At 39.1% G+C, this 24,148-nt stretch overlaps 1 protein-coding gene across 2 annotated transcripts in view; it reads right to left on the reverse strand.

Moving 5' to 3' along the window:
• The window catches only part of ZFYVE9 (zinc finger FYVE-type containing 9), a 61,520-nt gene that overhangs the window by 14,983 nt on the left and 22,389 nt on the right, over positions 1-24,148 (reverse strand). For both annotated transcript variants that reach the window (XM_080622227.1, XM_080622228.1), the window contains 8 exons: positions 23,179-23,283; positions 20,347-22,421; positions 14,814-14,913; positions 11,040-11,216; positions 10,539-10,708; positions 9,890-10,013; positions 8,428-8,550; positions 7,053-7,208 (listed from right to left, as the gene is read on the reverse strand). In XM_080622227.1, coding sequence (XP_080478353.1) covers positions 7,053-7,208; positions 8,428-8,550; positions 9,890-10,013; positions 10,539-10,708; positions 11,040-11,216; positions 14,814-14,913; positions 20,347-22,421; positions 23,179-23,248 — 2,995 coding nt within the window. In that variant the 5' untranslated portion in view covers positions 23,249-23,283. The remainder of the gene's footprint in view (positions 1-7,052; positions 7,209-8,427; positions 8,551-9,889; positions 10,014-10,538; positions 10,709-11,039; positions 11,217-14,813; positions 14,914-20,346; positions 22,422-23,178; positions 23,284-24,148) is intronic.

A 24,148-nucleotide genomic window follows, 5' to 3' on the forward strand; every position in this document is an offset into this window, starting at 1 on the left:
GTGGTGAGGCACTGGAATGGGTTGCCCAGGGAGGCTGTGAGTGCTCCATCCTTGGCGGTGCTCAAGGCCAGGTTGGACAGAGCCTTGGGTGACATGGTTTAGTGTGAGGAGTCCCTGCCCATGGCAGGGGGGTTGGAACTGGATGATCTTAAGGTCCTTTCCAACCCTAACTATTCTATGATTCTATAAAGGAGTGTTTGTATTTGAACTTAAGGCAGGCTCCAGCATGCACATCAACTGGACAGTAACTGAAAGGTTTCTCCCTTTTACACAAGACACACACACACTAGGTTTTAAGTACATAAAAACATGAGTCACGAAAGTGCAACTCTGACACCCTCAGTAATACAAGTATGGTATTCAAGCTAAGCCTTCTCTATTTTTATGCTGCAAAACAGCCTAAAGATCATACACAAGCATTTAAAAATGCAAGAAAAATAAACACAGGAGGTACTGTTTTGGCCAGCAAAGGAAAGGATAACTGATGAGTCCTTTCAGATCCGCCCTTACATCAAACCTCTGTGAAAGTCTCAAATGACAGCACCTCTCCACAAAGCCAGCACAGCATGACAATAACACAGCTGCTCCTGCCCTGCTCTAGAGATGTGACCATGCTACTTTGCACCCCTCCAAACAGACCACCTTGGCACAACCACCACTGAGCATTACCTCCTTCACATGACCTTGGCATCTCCAGCTTTAAATATTGCTACTGGCAGGTCTTTAAGCAAAAGGCTCCTTTTACACTCCAGCTAACAAAGAAGCTCAGGGCTTTCCCTGCTATCCAAATGTGTGGGCACCTTAGTGGATTTTTTCTGGTCTGTACCCACAAGGTGTTGCATAAACTGAGTTCTCAAGTTCTCTATTACAAGGTTGCTTCAGCAGCACAGGCACCCCATGGCAGGGTGCAGCTCATTTGTACATTGCCACTGTCCTGTGAAGTTGGTCTGGTCATTTTACAGATGCACACACAGAGCTGCCACCATCGACCCAGATCATATTCCAGAACCCTTACAGTGGCTACAACTTCTGCAATGCTCAGCAGAGCATACTTGATCAAAAGTAGCTACTGGTCAAACCGAAGGACTAACGTGATTAATAGACCCACATCAAATGCTGTCAGTTGCTGAAAAGCATTGATCCTGCCCATGTGCAAATACCTTTCCCTGTCAGCCTGTGCTATGACACTATTGCTTGCTCAGTGAATACACTGCTAATGCACCAACTCAGGCATCATGCTGGTGAGTGCAAACCAATGTATCAATTAGTGCTCATGGAAAAGATTTTCATGTATCTAAAATAGCTGCTGGCACTTCTCTATCTCAGCACCACTCGTTTGCTTTTGCAGTTCCCACCTACCTTCACTAATCTCCTCTTCTTCATTTATAACTTCCTTTTCCTCTTCCCATCTGTTCTTACCCAAATAGAAGTTACAGGGCCTGATAGTAAAATTACTTAGTGAGGTTCTCGCTTCCAACAACATGACCATAATAATCCTTCCTAACATCAAAACGTTTGAAGCATATGAACTGCTAAGCTGAACTGAATTGTGCACCCTTTTCTGAAGCACCTTCTATGTGAAAGAGGCTAGGCAAAGTGAAGCTGTACAATGCCATACAGCTCTGAGACGTGTGATACTGCCCACTGGGATGACAAAGCAATCAGACATTTCCACTTGTGACTGATGCCAAGTGCTGCAGCAGAAGGGGACGGCTACTTATGTTTTCCGTTCAGGAGATGGAGCTTCAAGGCTCCAGGCTTGGGATGCCTTAACAGTAATTTTTTCAGCCAACAGAAACATGAAAACCCCCCTCAGAGTGGAATCTGCAACTCAGCTTTTCAGCACTGCGCTACCATAAGCCACAGCATTCACTGTAAGTTACTCCTTTTGACATATGCAACTGTTCCAGTGCAAACTCCAATAGGTTACCACTAGCAAAAGGAGAAACCATTGGGATTAGGTAATTGTGCTGCAATTCATTGTTTATAAGAGCATGCAAGAGCCTGCTGAGTGGAGAGCATGGGAAGAATCAAGCGTTTTCCTGCACATCTCTCTAGTGCCTTTTTTCAACCAGCAAACCCAAGTCAAAAAAGCCTCTCTGGCCTTCCAACTTGTCCCACAAACATTTCTGCACTGACCAGGGCCTGTCAGCCTTTCCTGCCATGTCTCTGAAGGTGGTTCCAGGTCAAGGCCCCACTGATAAGTTGCTGTTACCAGCCTGACATGGTCAAACCCAACCCACTGCACTGTTACACATTTTAAGCTGAGAACTGCGTTTCAGAAGCTCAGAGGAAGTGTGGCTCTCAGAAAAGCTTTCAAGCAAAGCTACCCTTCTCAAAAGCATGTAATTTACAAAATATCACAACTTCCTTTCTAAACAAGTAATCTCAGAGTGAACAGAGAGGTGCTCTTCCTTATATTAAGTTCCAGCACCTGACATCAGACAACTGACATTATTTAGAAGTGCCTGAAGTGTGGATGATGCATCTAAAGCAGCTCTGCAGGAGGTCAGTACTTACTCTCTTCTCAATTATGCTGGGTTACCCTTGACTTTAAATCCTAAGCAGCTCCATAAAGTCCTTTAAAAAAAAATCCCATGCTTTATCCACTGATGTGACTTTCTCTTCAGTCATGATCCATGCTGTTTTGAATTCTTCACCTAAGTATCTTGCCCTGATGAACAATATACTTTGCATATCAGTCTGGCAATCCCCTCTGGACTCAAATAAAATAGTTTATACCAGGAAAGATAAAGAAAATAGATTCCTGCATTTGTTTATTGCCCTCAATATATAGTGAAGCCAGTTAGGTGCATTTATCAAAACCAGTAAGCTTAGATTCCTTATACATGCTTCATATCTTTTGGTTAATCCCAGATCAAAAAGCATCCAGTCTCAGGGAAGGTATCAAATGTGGCTTGGGCATCTGTACGGCCTCATTCCATTGTCATCAGTAACAACCAAGAACTGCCAAGTACCAAACCCCATGCCAGCATCCTGAAAACCCAAGTGTCTCAGTTCTGTAGCAAGAGATGCAAAGCAATATTCACCTGGGAACAATCCTGCCAGATGGATTTTCCTCAAGAGCAAATGACTACAAACCCTGTCACTACCATACCAAGAGCCACAGAAAGATACAGAAGAGACAAGACCATGAATGCAACTTGATGGCACATCTGTAGCAGATGCCAACATTGAGAAAACACATGAAACTCAACATTCAACATTCTGACCATGCTCAGCATCTTTTTATTGAAACACATCAGCAAGTTATTTGTATAGGCATGGGACATAATGCTTCTCTTACTATCACCGTGAGTAGCAGCTACCAGCATCCAAAACTTCCTCAGACTATTTCTGCAGCAGTCTTCCAATCAATCACTATCATACCTTATACAACGTTTGATTTTCCACATTACACTTGCAGGGGTATATTACTCACTCAGTTAATCTGTTCTCTGTTCAGAACATCTACATGGGCTTCTTTATACATCTAGTCTGTATTAGCTACCACCTTATTTAATTAAAATCAGGCTGGGTAAAATCCACATAAGACTGTGACTGGGACAGATCCATCCCGACCCTGAATATCCCCAAACCCAGGGCAATTACAAAGCTATTTCAAGCAGTTGCCAGATTTGCATTTTCACTACAAAAGTGACAGTAGCATTTATTGTATTCCATCAAAGAGCTAATGCACTAGGGCGTATCTGGCAGCTCTATATTGACACATGCAACTGCTTCAAAGTACCCATTCAGACAGACAGAAGTTCTCATTTTTCCATTCACTAGACCTCCTGCCAGGCTTATAGCCAACAGACAAGGATAATCACGGGATTACTACTACAACAGTACAACTACTACAACCACAACAGAAATCATTAGCTTCCCATTTCCAAACAAGAAAAGCAGCACAGTGGGCAGTTTGATGACAGAGGGGCCAGAGGAAAAATAAAGTGATGGGAACTGAACAGCAATTAATAGTTGCCTTAATTAACAGCTTTACAATCTATAACTCACATGCATACAGCCTATAGTGAAAAATGCCATTTTTCCTTCAAAACCTCTCTGTTGTTTTACTGTTATAAAGTCCTAATACCAGACCATAGCTTGAGGTTGAGGACTTCCAAGTAACAAAACTAAGGAAGGTTGGTGCTGCAGCAGCCTGGCATCTTACCCATGCTGAAACAGGAGATGAATCTGAAGGACAAACTGCAAAGCATTGAGTGCAGACTAAATGCCCCTGCCTGCAGATCTGGAGGCTGAGCTCTGCTGCTGTCACTACCTGCACATGCAAGAACCATGCTCTGAAAGCAATACCTAGCACAGAGGAAAGGACTCAGCCTCAAGAAACAAGTTATTCCCCAAGGAAAGCAAAAACATCTGCACATACAAGTCTGTACTTCTAGGCTTGAATGCAAAATTCAAACTTGAGCAAGAAAAGCTGATAGATATGACTCATGAAAAAATAATGTGCTATAGATATGGGCTTTAATTAAATAAACAAAAAGGGAATGTTGTGTTTTTCAGCAGAAAACAAAACCAACAAGAAACCCCAAACCACTCTGCAACAAAATCAACATTGCTAAATGTAATTCTTGTTTCCATTCCAATAAAAACATATTGTATGTGTCTTTCTGTTTTATGACTTTTTAAGACCACATTTACTAAGGGAGATAAATAAAAACATCCATCAAAGTAATTTCAGTTTCCTGATGGCAAAATAAATTTAAACTAATATGTTATATAATGAACAATGAAAGTGTGAAGCAGTGTTTTAAACAGTCTCTGACTTCTAATGGGAATTCTCGTTTACTCTAAATGTCCATCATCTAATTGCCAGGAGAGGTGCAGTACCTTTGAAATGAACAACTTCAGAAGCATGGTTCCATCTCCAGCAGCATGCAAACTGCTAACCACTTCCAAGGGATTACAACCATCCAACTGAAACCCCTCCAGCATCACATCCTTGTGTCCCTGGCTGAATGATGCTTGAAACAGCCAGAGTTGAAAATACCCTAATATATACTTCTCCCTCTCAAAGAAACATGACTTGGAAAGAAAAAACGAAGGGTACTAGGAGTGTGCATTACAAAGTGCTATGTGAATTTATCAAGGTGCTCTGTTCTACAAAAACTTCAGTGCAGTTTGGTATTACATGGGATTACATAGCAACTCAAGGTGTCTATCTGCTTCTACTGCCATGTCTGATATATAACATAGAGCAAATCTGACCAAAAGAACATTACACATTAAGCAGAATTCTTATACAGTGAAATTTGGTTTCTCATTAAGAACTGTACAATAGAAAACAGCTTTTTGCACCAGTGCAATTGTAGGTTATCAAATTACTACCACTACACCACCAAAAGAAGGATTCCAAATATATTATGTAGGAGTCATAAATTATGTATTTCTGTAGTGTGATTATACAGAACTTCATTGCAATATACGCACCAAGCTGGATTTATATCTGCAATATACATGCACACACTCATGCACTCAATTTTTCATATATATCTCCCTCAGTATAACATCATAATTAGAATATAAAGCATTGCAAGTAAAGTGAGGTTTAGAAAGGTTTTGTTCCCAGTGTACACAACATCCCATTATGATATGTGATAATAGTACCTCCTGAACCTAACAACCTCTCTGGCCAAGCTAACCTTTGATGTACCAAGACACTTTAGGGAACAAAGATCTTTTTCATTATTTTATTAAAATATTGGGAAGGTATTGCAAATGATATGCAGAACCCTTTGTAATGTATTTTCAGTATATAACCTTAATGTGATGCCATTTCACCTCCGGAAAGCTATCTTTATTTTATAATCAGTGGAACCAAATACTTGTATTTGTCCTTATGCAATAATTTTTGAATTCTAAAGTTCAACAATAGAGAAAAGTAGAAGCCCATTTACATAGCAAGTGTAAAAGGTATAAAGGTTTACATAATGCAATCTTGCAGTTGAGATTGTAAATTCAAAATTTAGGGATAATTTCTGCAGTGCTTTACGGTTCATTCCAGGCACACCTATACATGTACTTCTATTAGTCTGTAATATAAATACTATCTCCATAATGTGGCAATAGACACACAGACTGTGGGAATCCAATTTCTGAACCACCTGATTTGGGGATATTTAATATATTACCCTTCCAGTATCTGAAGGAGGCCTATAAGGATGCTGGGGAGGGACTCTTCATTAGGGACTGTAGTGACAGGACAAGGGGTAACAGGTTCAAACTTAAACAGGGGAAGTTTAGATTGGATCTAAGGAAGAAATTCTTTACTGTGAGGGTGGTGAGGCACTGGAAGGGGTTGCCCAGGGAGGCTGTGAATGCTCCATCCTTGGCGGTGTTCACGGTCAGGTTGGATGAGGCCTTGGTTTAGTGTGAGGTGTCCCTGTCCATGGCAGGGGGGTTGGAACTGGATGATCTTAAGGTCCTTTCCAACCCAAACTATTCTATGATTCTATTCACAAGGATTCACAACATTTTCTTTTTGTATCTTTAAAAAAGCTACCCTGACTTCAAGCCGAAAAAAACCAATTATTAGAAATAATGTCATTAGTGTACCCATGAGCCCTGCTGAGTACCCTACTACGCCTACTGTTAAATGAAGTACAGTACTAATTTCAGATATGATAGCTGTATTCAGATTCCTACCCTAACACCTAGCAGAAGCTGCCAGAGCAGACATTCAGCAATGGCTGCCAAACACAAAATTGCCACAGGCAGAGTCCCCCTGCTCCATTGCCATAATAGTCTATGCATGGCCTTTACAGCCCAAACTTTGTTCTGCTGGCACTCAGAGGAAGGCTGGAAGATCTTTGGAGCAGCTCTCTAGGCTACCAGCACTTCATTTGGTGAGATGAATGTAACACTGGATAATAATAACAACTCCTCACTTTCCTACTAATTTTAATCCTTATCCACTTTTTTTATTCTTTTATTCAAAAATACCGATTAGAAAAATGACAAAAATGTGATTATCTGACCCGGTACAATCATCTATTCAAACCATTTTTAACAGAGAGCATTCCTACCTGCTAAAGCATCCCGATAAAGTTGCACAAAATGGTTAAAGATATCCTTAGGCAAACATTTCTCATCAGGCAAACACTGCAAGAGAATGACTATCTCTGACTGTCCCACTGCATGCATGCCTTTTGTAGTGAAACACCAGCACTTCCTGTTCACATCTGCAGAGAGGAAAATGTGGATCAGAACAGAAGATGAAAATTTCATAAAATATGCCTCAAATTCACTATATGAAAATAGCTCTTTCAAAAATCACTTTTACAGTGTTTCATTGTGATATCTGTCACACAGACAAATTAGGTTCTAAATCTGTTGCCTTGCAAGAAAGCACAACTAAAACAAAAGCAGCTCAATAATTCCCTGTTTACAGCTGAGGAGCCAAAGCTTTACAGTTTCCAGTCAGATCTTGGGATTAACTTTTAGCAGTTTCTGTATCAAATTGAAGGTCAGCATTTAAACAGGAATGAAGGAACCTGGGAAAAGGCCAGGCTGTTGGCTGTGCGTACCACAATCTTGACAGTTAAACCAGTTTCAGGCAGTTATGTCTCTCTCAAGATGGATAGCTGGATGTCAGGTATTTTCATGCGACATCGCTATGTTGTTCTGCTTCACATGAATGTTAGTGATGACACATGCTCCAAGCATCACAATTCATTTGTTGAGAGCACTAAGTTATTGAAATAAAATGTTCCATCTAATATGTATATATATGCACAGTAATGACATTTTTATATGTACGCATAAAAGCCGTATTGCTATCTAACCAGACGCTGACAGGTTTATAAACATCTTAATTTCTTGTATGAAATTTGCACATAAACAAAACATTTTACTGCAGAACTGTCCTTCTCAATTTCTCAAACAATGTTTTCTTATCCAGCAGAGACTGACAGAGGTACTAACATTGCAAGCCATCTGTATGCCTCCCCATTTATTCCTCCCTCTCCACGCACATGTACATGCACATGCACACATATAGTATAGAAAAGAATAGAGTAGTGGAATGGAACCTGTGTATTACTATGGGATCCCATCTGCTTTTTCCAGAATGGGATGACAAGCAAATGAGTTAAACAACAAAGGAGGAGCTGGTGATACAACACCTTGCCCTACCAATTCCATAGACAAAACCTCTCTCCAGACCTGAGACTGAAGGCTCTATCAGTCCAGTTTATATTTTCTACACAAATTTTTCTGTGTTTATGTCTAAATCACTGAAAAAGAGCCTTTTGTAATGTACCATAATATGGCTAAGTATAGTTTTCAATCCATCCACATTTTCAAACTATCCTGCCAAAAAATACACTGCTGTTCCTGCTAATAACATAGGTAACATTTCCCCTCTCATAGCCCAATCCTTACTTAACAATAAAAACTTACAATTTACTATTTTTACCATGGACAGCAAATTAGCATTTAAAACAAATACAAGAGGGTCAGGGCCACCATCCTCCAGCTGCTGCATGACAGAGATCTGAGAAGGTCTCTCTTCTACAGCATAGTCTGTGAAAGAAACAAGTAAACACATAATTTATACACTTTCTGTGCATTAGCTACTAGGAAGATAATGAAGAGGGGAGAAATATATAAACTAATGTATTCTATAAATCACAGAAGGTCAAAGTCCAGTGTAAAATGGATCCCAACATAAAACTTCAAAGATGTTTGTAGTGTCCTTCTGTGATTAAGACTCAGATGACTAGCAAATTAACATTTTTCATCCATGTGATTATGATCTACTCTGCATTTATGATATAACAAAAAATAGTTACACTGGTAAAAACAGATTTTTGAAAGAAATGTATTACCTTTCCAGCTAGAATGATCTAGAAAGGTAATTTTGCTTTCTAATGTGAAAACTTTAATTCTTCTTAAAATAGAATTAGAATATAAAAAATAATATGCTGCAAAGAAAATCTGGTATGTGACAGCATATGAAACAACATCAACTTAGCATACAAAATACAATTTATGTGAGGTTATCTACATAAAAGCTGGAAAGTCTATTCTAGTTTTACTCCTTTTTTGAGGAGGAGACTGAATAATCAGACACCGATATGAACAGGGTGAGTTATGAGCTAAGACAGGATGGAACAGATTCATTTTGAAATTCAATGCTGCTCACATTTTGGTTTTAACACTATCCTGTAATAAAAGGTTATTTCCAGAGGCCATTAAAAATGCATTGAGTCAGCAAAATATTTAATAGGAATAAACAAATGAAAAAAATAAGTTAATCCCAGGAATGTATTAACGGATGTCATGAATCAGACTGTGGAAAGCAATAGTCAGATAAACAAATATATATTTTTTTTTTAATCTTATAAAAATAAGGTTTTATTTCTCTGAATTCTCCTCCATTTGGCTACTCTGGAAGGGGACATCACAATTACCAAAAGCTTCACTGTAGGCCAAGATGTACAGTAGTGCTGTTGAATGCAGTGCTTGGGGATGCCTCAGACAGAGAGGATGATCGAAAAGAATTTCAGAAGAGGGAATCATGAATATTCATAAGGCTAATTAAAATGTATCTCTGTGTGAAACATTCCCCACAGTCCGATTAGTGAAGAAATTAGCCCACATTTCTGGACTGAAGTTCATTTTCTTTTTGCTTTATGCTTTACTTCTTACAGTAATTCCATGGCAAGATGGGGGTTTTCCTGGATTCCATTAAGTACCAACGGCGCAAAGGACTGTCACAACATTTAGCTAAAAGCACTTAATGTAAATCTCTTCAACTACTCAGCATATTGCCAGCATCTTATTTTTAAATCAGTACAGTAACTATTAGGTTAAGCGCAACTGGTAAGCATAAAAGCTAGCTGCCAAATTATACCCTCACCTCCTTTTACTCCAGTAGAGATGAGAATTGGAGGAAGACCATCTTCAGGAATTAGGTTCATTGCACTGCCAACAGGACTGCCAACCTGAGTTATATTTCCCGAGAATACAGAAGCATTATCAGTCTACAAGAAGCAAACAAGAAAGGATGACATTACAAAAGTAATAATGATAAATATAGGAGAGCTGGCTGGCTGGATTACTAGATGTAGGTTAAGGAGTCTGTGTTTGCTTGAGAACCAGAAGCACCAAGTAATTTGGCTCTTTAATCCTCCTGTATGGGAACTATTGCTAAAAGTCTGCTTAGACAGAGACTGCACTTCCCTTCTGTAGCACTACACACACCCATTTCTTCACAAAATCTGAATGTACCTATGCCCATCTGGACTTTTGCGAAGTCCCAATTCCACTCACATGGGGTATGGGAGATTTAACATTGTTAGATTGTACCTGCACTCTCCTGCACACATCATTTTATAAGAAGTGTACCAGTTTTTCTGCTTTGTGCTATGACAATCTTGTTTCAAACTCCTTACTGGCCAGGACACAGCTTCTTTAAAACATGCATTACACAAATATCTTTCAGACACAGGCTACACAACCAAAGCAAGCGTGGTATTTCTGCGGTGAATAGCAGAACACTTCCTTACTTCTGCTGCTAAAGTGTTGTTGTTGACAGGCTTTGATGGATCATGCGACACTGCTAAGGTTCCTGTGGAAGTTGTCCCAGCTACTGTCAGTTTTGCAGCATCCGCAACTTCTCCATTGGGTAATATCCCATCAGCAAACCAAACACGCCTTTGTTCTCTAGGTTGAGCCACTAGACAGAACATAAAAAGCAGGATTTAAGATCTCACAGCAACATTGACTGGAAATTTGAGTACAGAAGAGCAAAATGGAAAAAATTAATAAACAGAGAAATATGAACTGGAAAGGGCTTAAGACATCATCTAGTGCATTGCCTGTGGCAGCATCATGTATAAACACATCTGGTGAGAATAATTTACTTGTCCTTAAAAAACCTTATGTTCCTACTGAGGGCAGGAATATCACAACTGGCTGTAGCTAGAGTATTTGGAATGGATGAAGTACAGATATTCTTTCCAAATTCTTGCTATAGGCAAATTGAAAGAAAAAAGAAGCCCTCTTACCTTCTGCTCCAGGATGCTTTAAAACTCCCACAGGTACCATGACAGTGGGAGGCGGAGAGCTCAGGGCGCCCGAGGCCTGAGCCTGCTGCAAAGGAGGGATAGTAGAACAGTATTCAGCAGGATTGTTAGGGTTAGGACTCTGGCTTGAGGCACTCATCATGTTCTCCCAGGCTTGAGCTAAAGCAAACAAAGAACAAGAAATATGAACACAAAGGAAGGTATCTAACAATCCAAAACACTGTGTTAAGCTCTCACCTACAGGAGGTTTGGACCCTGCCACCTTCCAAAGACCATCTCTCTTCCTTTATTTAAAAGCCCAGGACACTTCATTAGTTAAACAAGAAAATACATTGCAGAAGGAGAAACAGCACTGGTCCTGTGCAATCGAAGCAGTAGCTCATATAGGAATATTTTCTGAAAATTATACTTTATGTACAAAGCTTAGTTCCTCATGCTTCATTTTGTTTCTTCTTCGAAAGATTTACCTGAAAAAAACTAATTCTTCTATATATGCATATTTATCACACTGTATGGACAGATGGATATTCCTCTTACAAATGTTTTATAACCCACAAGACACATCAGCAGACCTATGTTTTGTATATGAGAAAAACCATCTTACATTTCTTTATATCCGGGGCAGATCAGTACAGATCAACAACTTATATCCTCAACTATATATATAAAAACAACTTATGCTATTCATTCTGAAGGCACTACTTGAGCTTTAATTCAACTGGCCAAACAGTAACACATAAAACTGCTTTGTCAAGAACATCCATCACAGAGAAATCTCCTCTATAGCTAGTGAAACAGTACTACTTCTTTTTCATCAATAAAGAAGGCTTGTAGCTACGGAAGGTACCAGAAAATTCATGTGTACTTGCACCTTCAACCATATTAGTATGCTACAATTAAAGGCCTTTCCCTAGTCAGACATAAATATCACGTCACCTGAACACTCAGAGCAGCTATAAAGCTTGAATAAATCATGTACATCTTTTGGTTCCTTTGGCTATGAATTGGCAGAAAACCAAGGTGAAAATAACAAGACCAAAAACCCCAAACAGAACACAACAGAACACAAACCCCTCCTGCTTCCTCTCATCAACCTGTAAAACCAATGGAGTGAAATGCCTGCCAATGGAAAAGATACTGACATGGCCATTTGAGAAGATTGATTAAATTGAAGTATTTCTGTAACAGCAATTCTGCTTTCATTTGGAGTATAGGTCCTGGAAGAAGGAAGTGTTAAAGATGCACAGCGAAAAGTTACATCTCTAGGATCCCTTTGTTAGAAAGGTCAAAGCATGGTAAAAGAACTTTCACAGCCTTGTCTAAATCAAGCAAAATGCCAATTCAGGATATTTACCAATTGAAAATACAGTAAAAATAGCACTGGAAACTTATTAAACACAGTCTGTCAATGGAAAAGTGCCAGAAAACACACAGCCCTCCCCCCACACCTCAGTGAAACACAAGCCAGATACCAAGTAACCAAATGAAATAACCACTTTGAAAACAGAATTCCTATCCCTGGTTACAAGACTGTGCAAAGATTAATGCTTAACCTGCTGCACTGAGTGGAAAAAAAACCCAAAACTGCACCCACAAAGAAACTGCAGAGATCAGGAGGGATCAGATATGATCAGGCTACAACTTAACTAACCAGTAACCACAAGCATCATCACACAGCACTGCAGCAGGGATAGAAACAGAGAGGTAGCCCGGGGCAAGTACACCTAAGCAGGCAGCAGCACTCTCCCTGTAATAAACCAAGCAGTGGTGTCGCTGTTTGCTGCCATTAATGTGCATCTGTCCTGGCAACAGGACAGAAAGGCTTTTAAAAGGAAATCATTATAATGTGATCAATTTTATTATGCCTTTTTACAAGAACACTTCTGGTTTCAACTAAAATATTTTCAGATTCTTCCCTTCCCCCAGACAAAACCAAACCCTACTCACCACCAAAAGGAGCCAGCTGCCTCTTGCCAGGTGTATGTGTAATTCCTTGTTCTTGTACACCTTGAAATATGTTACTTTCTCCATCTCAAAATGTCATATTTTACCACCCCTTCAACATCAATGTCAGAACTTGGTTTCAGTTTTTAGATAATATAACCTAAAATTTCCTATCATCTTACCCATTTGGCCTACAGTAAAGAATTATTAGTATTTACAGCCTACCACTGATTAATCTTTAAACTCTTTGAAACAGGAAAAAATTATTCCTGGTTAGTAACATAAACTGCCTGCTAATTTTGGATGCTCATCTCAAGCCTAAGCACTCAGCCACTTTCAACCAAACCTGCATAATACTGAACTTCTTTGGAGAAAATTACAGCTATGAGCTGCTTAGTTTAGCCAGACCCGTAGCAAATCCAAAGATCTTTCTGAGAACAGCAGCCCAAATAATCTACTATACAATAATATGTAAAGATACCATCAAATTTGCTCTGTCTGAATGCTGACATAACACAGCATTTTCCCAACTACTTCTTGGTTTAAACTAAGCAGTCATCTTTGCTAAAAGTCTCCAAAGTTTAACTAAACATTTGTAGCAATGGAGATTCCAGGATTCCAAGTTTGCACTGAGAACCTGGATTTGCCTACTTCTCATTCTACCTACTACATGTCCAGTTGTGCCTGTCGGACCTTCCTCCACAACTGAAATAACTTCGATCACCAGGTTCCAGTTATCCAAAGACCATTAATAAACTGAAGACAGCGCCTGGAACTTCTCACAGTGAGACAGGATTTCTCATGATTTAAGCACTCACATGGATACTTTCTCAACCTAATCCAATTTTTCTACCTTCTCAATTCAAGACAGAAGAGGTAAACACTGAGTCTTTCAGCAACAGCTGTCTCAGGCTCATGGACATGAAGTCAATTGGGCAGCATCATCACCCAAAGCCAGCACAGGAAGTTCTTGAAATTTTCAAAGGCCTCAAGATACAGTGGGAAGAATAGTCTGTGTTTGCCTCTATTTAAACCACATATCTGAAGTGTTAACAATATAAAGCACAAAATTCAGAATAGATTCCACAGCCCTTTGGTCAAATCCAAACAAAAGTCTTTCCTTACACCAAGCAGAGGTAATATAAATTCTTCTTTGTTCTACTTGTTAACTTCCTAACTACTTGTGACCTCTCTATGTCCCATGTTCACATCAGGCTTTTAGAAACAGCACCATCCTGGGTTTGACAGACTCTCCAGTAATGTGTCCAAAGCAATAATCCCTACTCAGTTGTCCACAGTTGCGGACAGGCTTTTAGATAAAATGCCCTACTCTAGCACCAAGGAGATAACGAGGAAGAAAAACTGGATTCATCTGTGGATAAAGACTACTTTCCCAGTTTCCTATAGTGCATAATCTAGAAGAGGGACAATTGCATTACTCTTCTCTTTGGCATCCAGTACAAAAGTGTAACAGGGTAACTACTCAGGCATCAAAGGACAGAGAGTAGGCACTTGAATTAAAAAACCAAAAAGCTACCAAAGCCACAGTTTTTGCAATGCTGGTATAGCACTCACAAATTAAAGCTTTCAAACTCATTGCAACCTTACCAGTTTTTACCTTTTGTTAAACATATTTAATTTAGTAATCCCTACTCATCACAGAGCTGCCATGCTGGTCTCTCCAGGGCTTTCACTGTTTTAAAATACTTACCCATTCAAATAAGGTATTTTGATTTATTTTCTTTAATAGCATCACTGCAGCTCAACACAAAGCCAGTGAAATGCTGCATCTCAGATTCTCTTGCCACTTACCATTCATTAGTACAGAATGGCAGATTACACACACTCTGGCTTCCTTTCGATCCATGTACAGCAATTTGCACTTCAGGCTACAGCATGCCGCGCAAAAAACCTGGAACCAAAGGGGAAACATCTTCAGTGCTGTTCAGAAGACGTGATGAACTGATTGTGTTCAGACAAGTGAATATCTGTAAAGCTCTAGATGTGGAAAATAAGGAAGTTAATTACCAGTATCTTCCTCTTAAAGCCACAGTGACTAATACCTGCCCAGGATGCCCTTCCTACTAATCCTGATGAAGCAGTATTATGTGGAACACATAGACGCATGCTGTCCTGATACTGCACTACAGCATTTTCAAGATATGTTTGGCATACATGACATTGGGTTAATAAATTCCTACCACTTTACTCATTGAATTAACCATCTGGGAATTAATTTCAGTCTTAAAAAATGTATGAGTACTTTCTAGAACCAACTGTGTCTAAATGCATGAGTTTTCTCTACAGAAGACATTGCTATGGCACAGATTAATTCAAACAGGTCATTTTTCTCTGCAGCAGGGCAATTTACATGTATTAGCAACTCTAACTATTTAATCTCTTCGTATATAATAAGCTATTCTTCAGTTGAGACTTAACTGAGCAGTGATGTATCAAAAAGTGTTCATCAGATAAAACAAGACATTTAAAAAAGCTGAATGACATTGGAACGACAAGAAAACCTTGCTCGATATTAAAAAAAAAAAAAAGCAGCCTGTATTTAAATGATTACAAAAAACTACAGCATCTCAACACTGGAGAGAAATCAGGAACTGCATTTTACACACACTGGCTGCTACAGGGAGATCTGGTCCATAATCCCTGGAAGGATAACCTCCTGCAGAGATGCTGTCGCATCGCTAGTGCTTCTCACCTGAACCAGCTCTAACAATTCCCCAGTCCTGGGCAGGAAACAGTCTTGAGGCTTCCTCCAGACAAGCAAAACCATAAAACATGAGCATGACTTGTACACCAAAAGAAACACTTGCATGCAGATACGATCCTATAACAGTCACTTCTATCCCAAAATCCTGCAGAACAGACTGCCCTAATGATTTATTTGATTCAAATAATAGTATTTTCTTTATTTAAAAGGTTAAAGGTCAGGTGACATGAAGACACTGATGAACACCCATTTCACGCAGAGAGGCAATATCACACTCAGGAAATCTAGAAACAGCAGCAGCCACCCTGAGCTCAGATATCAAGAGAGAATTTCAAATTTCAATTCTAGATGGATATTATATCTACAATTCATTCTGCAATCCAAAAAATTATTCCATCATCACTTCAACAGCAGTATTTCTGTAATATAGACAAGAAGCTACATAGGCTTACATATACTTATATATGAGAATCCCAACTAAGCTGAGTTAAGGATCACACCAAACTATGACCACTTTGCAGCCTGTTCCATTTGCAGTCTTTTAGTGGCAAGTGTTTAAAATAAGCACATATAAAATAAGCTCCGTTTTCACCATGAGAACTGAAAATCAAATGTGAAGAAAGAAGAGCTCACCCTGCCTCATTTCAACCAGTTTAAATGTTTCCTAATTATGTCAACTTAACATTTCAGAAACAAAATAGAAGTGTGTGCACACTGGCATTTTAATGTAAAAAATAAACTCAACCCTTTTGCATATGTGAAAAACTTAAAAAGTCATTTAAAAAAGGCAAATGTACTTTAAAAAAATCTCATTTCTGCATTTACACATTAACTAGGGAGTATTAATAACAACATCACAGCATATTTTAGAGACATTTGACATCATTTTAGCTCTCTGGGAGAAACTTCCAGTTGAAAGTTCAATATTGAACATGGAAAAGAATCAATGTCTTCAACCATAAATGAAGGACCTACACAAATTAATACCTAATTTAGGACCTTTTATGCATTTAGGACACATTGTGCATTCAGCAAAGCTCCCAAGTGCAACGATCTAAATATTAGAAGAGAAAATAGAAGCAATGATAGAACACCTATACCTCCTTTTTTAGGCTGCATCAGCCTTCTAACAGTAGTAACTCTGAGGAAGAACACAATCCAGCACAACTGACAATTCAGTCTTGTTATTAACAATCACCAAGACACCAAGTCAGAAGAATAACACTGCAGTGTCAAAGTGAGTTTCTATTATTAGGGCTTTCAGGTTCACTGGGAGTTGTTAAAGCGTTAGTTGCTAGGAGGTTTGGTGGGGTTTTTAATATATTTTTGTGGAAAACTATAGTTTTGGTTGGCAGTATAAAAATGAAATACAAATTTTCTGGTTTTCCTATCAAGGATGATTGTTTCATCTGACAATAGAAAATGCTAAATACATTAAGGTAAAATAAGGTAAAATTCACGAGTGTGTTCACACACATTCTTCAGGGTGTGAATTTTAATTCAGGATTTACTGTAAGTGTATTACTTTCCACCACTCCCCTGAGGTTCAGACCATCCATTAATTTTGCAATTATTATCCCGAAATTAGAAACCAAGGCAGACTTCCCAGGTGCCACTCACCTATTTTTAAATGCAGTTTTCATTCCCAAACGAAACAGATACATTCACTCCTACCAAAATGATTTGCCACGATGCTCAGGAAGCTTTAAAAGAAACTGTTGTGCTAAAGCTTTTGTTCAGAAATATTTAGTCCCATGGCTTCCCTTGAAACAATTAATGGCAAGAGCTGAAAATGTGATCTCAATTCTTTAAATGAGATTCATATATGTAATAGAAAGAGTAGAAGTGTCACTGTAATTCAGTAGTTACCTGTACCAGAGGCACATGGTCAGAATGACTTGCTTTGGGGATGGGGATTTTAACCAGGAAGCGAGAGCAGACAGCTGAGAATAGCTGTGTCTCAAGCCACCAGCTAGATTCATCAGAACTTGCCTGTCAAAACCTTTGGTCTTTTCCACCTGGAATTGTTACAGGAATTAAATGTTGTAAAGCAATTTGCTGTAAGTATTATTTGACTTATACTGATCACTAGCATTTATTAATGAGTTCTCTTTTTCTTCAGAATTTTCTGCCATATCTTTTTGACTGCATGTGTACAGATTTTGTCCAGACAACATTAGCTAACAAAAGCTTCTAGAAACAAGCTATTCTGAGGATTATTCTAACACTCTAAGAACGTTAAATACTAATATGTGATGTATTTTTCACATCTGAGAAACAAAGCTGCCTACAGAGCAGAGGGACCTTTTATTTTATCCATTCCCCCCATATAACGTGAAACAATGCTGGATGTTCTTCTCAAGGCTTGTCTTCACCAATTTGGAAAGAAAAGAGAAACCACACTACATGTTCTGGCATCGCTCTATCTGTGCGTGTTTTATCCATTTTGTTTACAGATAGTTTCATTTTCTGCTTCTCATTTGTGCAATTCAGAGCTGCAGTCACTACAGGGAAGTAATAAATCCAAGCAATAAACTTGCTTAAAACACAAAAATAAGTAGAAAGCATTACTGTAAATGAACATTGTAGTCATATTTTTTAAACTCATAAAACCCAAAAGAATGACCTCAATAACTGACAGTATAAGTTAATATATCTAAGCTAAAATGGACAATCTTTTAACTTACATACTGTCGTGGTTTAAGTCCAGGCTGTAAATTAGAACCATGCAGTCCACTTCCCCCCTCCACCCTTTCTTCCCCCCACTCCTGGAGGGACGGGGAGGAGAATCGAAAGAATGCAACTCCCACGGATTGAGATAAGAACAGTTTAGTAACTAAGGTATAACACAAACCACTACTGCTACCACCAATAATAATAAAGGAAATAACAAGGGAAGAGAATACAACACCTCATCGACCAATACCTCGTCCTCACCCAGCAGAGTTCCAGCCCTTCCGGGAACTCTCAGTTCTACATCCTGGGCATGACATGCTGTGGTATGGAATACCTCTTTGGCTAGTTTGGATCAGGTGTCCTGTCTCTGCTTCCTCCCAGCTTCCCCTCCTCCCTGGCAGAGCATGAGACTCACAAAGTCCTTGGTCAGAGTAAACATTCTGACCAGCAACTGAAAACATTGGTTTTATCAGTATTATTCCCAGGCCGAAAGTCGAAACCACAGCGCTGCACCAGCTGCTAAGAAGGAGAAAAAGTGAGGGCTGCTGCTGAACCCAGGACACGTACCTTACAGATTCTCCTTAACTGCAATGAGAAAAAGATTGAGCCCTTTGATATTAACCAAGAGGTTCCCAAAAGGTAGGCAGGTACCTCATATAATGCTTACTGCATTGCTAGCTCCACATCATGACTGCCGCCAACTTGCAAGAGGACGGCAGAAGCAAGCAACTGGAAGTCCTGGACCAGTGCACAATGAATGCTTAGCTTTTAAAAGTGTCCTGGGAAAGATTTTTCAGCATCTCTCAAAATCAAATTTGAATAAAATCTACTTCTCTGGTGGTGAAGAGATTAGTTACCAAAACGCATACCACTCAAAGGGACAAATGGGACACATATATAGTCCATTACAGAGGAGCAAGCCTGGGTTTTCCGCTAGGCTGCTTCCAGAAACAGGTGGCATAAGGGTTTGAGCTTTCCAGATATATTTGCTTCTTCTAAGCCCTTTGTTGGTTCATTCTGCTTCCCTGCACTCTTCTGGTAGCAAAAGATACCACCCATAGCAGTTAGGAGGTCCTTCAATCAACTTCAGAAACTTTGGATAGGGCTTAAGTGAACCAAAGTTACTGTTACTCCAGGTTTTAGTGGGGCTTAGTATTTCTTTTAATCTTAAAAATATTCATGAATATCTACTTGACAAGGCTGTCAGTCTACTGCTTTTGAATCATCATATTTTTTCCTACGTTCATACTTCCCACGTGCCACTGGTGTATACTTCAGTAACAAGATAACTGGAAATACTTTACAAGCTAATCCTTTACCATAAACTTCTCACCCAAGAATTTGTGTTGACCTAGATGGCATATATATATAAAACATAAAAAAAGTTAATAAAATATTTCTTACACAACACAAAATGATACAGAAATAATGTTTTAGTTGTCTTCACCACAAAATTTCTCACCATGTGCACATACATCAAGTTACAGTTAATTTACTGTATGTTCTTTTCCAGGAGCAAATGTATGGCTGATCAGCCATCTCACCCAGCAGGAACAGCAGCAATTCAACAGCACACTTCCAATTCACATCAACAGGTTTCAGTATCTTTAATAGGATTATTGATGCAGTAATTTCTGCAAACAAGTTTCCTGCACTTGGCCATTTTGTAGCAGTTCAACATGAATCCAATGATGTTGATTGCTGCAATCAACAAATACACTGCTCATACAGGCTAATAATTCTTTCAGTTATAAATAACAGTTATCCTCTATTAGGACCCTAAATAGAGATTACAAACTCCTTTTTTTTCTTTCACAAACCAAACACAGCTTTTTAGGAAGAGATGTCACAGTTAACTACAGCCAGTGGATCAAAGTCCTCTGATTTGATTTTGCGGAATATCAGAAAAAAAGGGTGCTTTGAGCTTACAAAATACAAACTTACCTTCCCACAAGCTCTGCAATGATGCCTTCTTTTGGTGAATGTAAATCTGGCCTCACATTTCATGCAGTTTGGTGCTTGAGAATCTGGAACCCAAACTGGAGCCACCTCACCCAAAGTCGTAAAAGGCTTTCTGGCTGGAGCTCCAAACTGACCAGCTCTGAGATCATTATCAGGACTATCTGGGGCTACAGCAAGGCACGGACTACTAGAGACTCCAGATTCATACTCTTCCAAATGTTCCCCATTAGCATCAGTAACAGAGGCATTTGAAGATGTTTCACCAGGAAACACGTTTGTTGTATCACCTAATTGTGTCTTACCAAAGACATTTTTGTTTTTACTATTACCTCCACAATTTGGGGGAACAAGATCATTTTGTAAGTGATCCGATAAGGGCTTCGGAATCTGCAGTTTAAGATTTGTAGGTTGTTTAGGTCTTGCACCACCAAAAGGAACACTGATAGACTGCAAATTAGTCACTGGTTTAGGTGAAGCTTGCCCTTGCATGGATGAAACCTGACTACAAAGATTATGCAAATAATTTTTCTTAATGTGGTCACCAGTGCTGTTTAAAATAAGACCGCTCCCTTCTGTGGTCTCATTTCCTCTCTGTTCATAAACATTAGTGTAACATTCTGACTTGCTCTCCTCTATCTCCTTTTCCTCTGTTACCGAGTCCTCCTTGGAAGGTAAAGTCTTTGGAACATGAGCAACAATTGGGTTCTGCATTCCATAGGAATCACAACCATTAGACAGAGAGCTTGCTGCTGATGTAGCCATCACATCAGAGAGACTGGACCCTTCAAGCTCATTTATACCAGTCCCTTTTAAGTCTATGCCTGCCTCCATCATCCCATCTCCACCTTCTTTACTACATGCCTCATCAGACTGCTTTGTCTGCAAGAGTTTTTCATTCTCTCCCAGAGTTTGCTTATTATTCATCTCATTCAACTTTGTCAGTTCCCAATTAGTCATCTCCTGAGATTCAGGGTAACACTCTGTCATGCTGAGCAATTCTGTTGTGCCAAGGTTTTTACCACATTCAATGACTTCGCTTTCAGTGGCACTAACATCCTCAGGGGCAAAATGTTCTGCAACACATTCCTTGTAATTGCCACTTTCAGCCATGTTAGGTTGACAAGTTTCCGTAAGCCCAGATAGCCTAGACTGTAACTGTTGGGTTGTTTCCTGTTCCACAATTAAGCTTCCATTACTTGAACCAGCAGTAGAGTTTTTAGCTTCTAGATCCATTCTCTGAGGAATGGCTTTACTAGTAAAGTTTTCAACTGATACACAATTTTCTTGCATTCTAGCAGTATCATCAACTGGTCTCTGTAAGAGAGTCACTGCATTAATCCCTGCAGTTGTAGCTTCTGAAAACAGAGAATCTTTATTCATATTAAAATCATCCTTTAAATGAGAGGAAGGGGATGCAACAGTCAGGCTTTCAGATGAAGCATTAAGCAAATGACTTACAGAGTCATCTTCAGTGCACAGCCTATTTACTTGCTTTTCTGTATCTGTATCTTTTTCCATGGATCCGTTTACAGTAACACTAAACTGATCAGTCTGTCGGTTTTCATTATCCAGTGTAAAGCTAATAGTGTCCATTAGGGACGGACTGTTGTAAGTTTTACAATCCACCGCATCACCACTTTGTAGTGTTCTTCTGTCACAGTTATGCATCACTGCCACCACTAGTACATTTTTCTCCTCTGGCAAGCAAGCTATATTCCCACATTTCTTTTCTCCTGTTTCCACAGTGTTACACTGATCGTCCCGATTACTGTTTCTTTTAAGCAACTGATCATCTGCTGCTGCCTGATCATCAATCCACATGACTGGGGTCTCTGGGCTTACGCTAAAATCCTTTCCATTAGCACAGTGATCCCCTCCTCCTGTTGGTGTAGTCACTGAATGAGACAAGGAGAAAGACTTTAATCTCTGCTGACATTCATTAGGAGTTGTAGCTTCATTTACATTGGCCACGGTCGGGTTAAATGACAGACGACGAGAAGGCGGATCTAGAATCTGATTCCACTTGGCACCCAAAAGTGTAGGTGAAACAGCGGCATCTGGAAAAGTGTTTAAATAAGAGAACTTACCGCCTTATTAAAGCCACAAGCTCTATTAACCCTTGTTGCATTAGAATACCCCAAATATAGATGTAGAGATGTTGAAGTATGGGCCCAAGATAATTAACACTCTTGATCGACCATTAGTAGTGTAACTGCATAATGCTTCTGGAACTCAGGAAGTTTAGAGCTACAATTAATATGAGATTGAATTTGCACAAGCAACTATAATCTATTGATTAATATACTCTAGACAGCTAGAAACACCTAGAAAGATTTCCACTCCCATAAAGCATTCAACTTCCTTGACAGCACAGAAGGAGCAATTAGACTAAGCAAAAAATTTAATACTTCAGATATGATAACTTGCAGTATATGATTTATGTGACCTAATAAAACATTTCTATGCATGAGTCTCCCAAAACTGCAAAAGAAGCTTAAAATAAGTTTTGCCTGATCTGTTTAAAATAAATGATTAAAATTATTGCCACTGAGATCAAGCTTCACAAAACCTTTATTTTAAAAATGTATGGAAGGTTTGTTATTAAAGATGTAAACAAGATGAATGGAACCAGAAGAGAACACTACTAATAAATGCTGAAGATACACCATGCAAAATTAACTGATGTTTTTTTCCAGTTCTGAGATTAATCTGCAAGTCAAAACAAAAAAGGGTATCACAGATCTCCCCCTCTTTGGTAGTGTTGTCTGTAGAAAACATCTGAAGTGCATCAACAATCTTGTTTAAATGACTCACCTTCATTTTGCTCAAATTCATCTAAAACCTTATCGAGGTTATATGCCTCTGCTTGGAAGTAGTTCTCCATTTGTCAGGGAAAGACCACCAGATTCTTGTCTGAACCTGTCAGAGAAGAAATTACAATCAGATATTTAGCCTTCCGTCAGCAGCGTTCCACTACATATTGCCTTGATTTAAGGGGAAAAGAAGTCCACTACATGTTGCCTTGATTTAAGGGGAAAAGAAGTCCACTACACATCGCCTTGATTTAAGGGGAAAAGAAGTCCTTTGTAATTCAAATTTTACATATATTACATGCACAAATCAGAAGTATTTTCCAGGAATAAAAATGATTTGTGTGCTTAAACTCATTTAATTCAGATTAACAACCTTCCCAAACTTGCTTTGGATTTTATCACCTCCACTCTCCCACAGTGATGTATCAAACCATAAGGATCACCCTAATGGCAAGAGCAAAACTGCTCCAACTGCAGTCAGAAAATAACAGTCTAGAGAACCAGAAGGCCAACTAACAATTTGAAGATCCAGCTTTCAGTTCCATAGTACCACCTATTAGCTCATGTGGCTTTGAACAAGTAGTTTAAACTCTCCATGCTTCTGACTTTTAATGTATACTAGGGCTAGCAGTACTGTGTGTCACTCCTCATCTCCCAGAGCTTCTTCACAGATTCATGTTTGTAGAAGTTGTTAAAGAACTCAATGGATGTTACTTGAATTGTGCTAGCTCTTAAAATGCCTACTTTAATAATCTTTGTTTATCTGAAAGGCAGGCACTGGAAATCTAGCAAAATGGACAGAAGTAAACAGTCTCATCAAAAGATAATACTCTGACTAGAAAGGAAGACAAGGAAGAAATGAAAACAAAACAAAACACAACCCTAAGTCGTTAAATAACTTTCTACAACTTTACATAATAAATAACATTTTTGCCCTAACAGTAGGAATATGCTCTTCTTGCTACCAGAGG

The sequence above is a fragment of the Psittacula echo genome (genome assembly GCF_963264785.1).
Source record: "Psittacula echo genome assembly, chromosome: 7".
NCBI lineage: Eukaryota > Metazoa > Chordata > Aves > Psittaciformes > Psittacidae > Psittacula > Psittacula echo.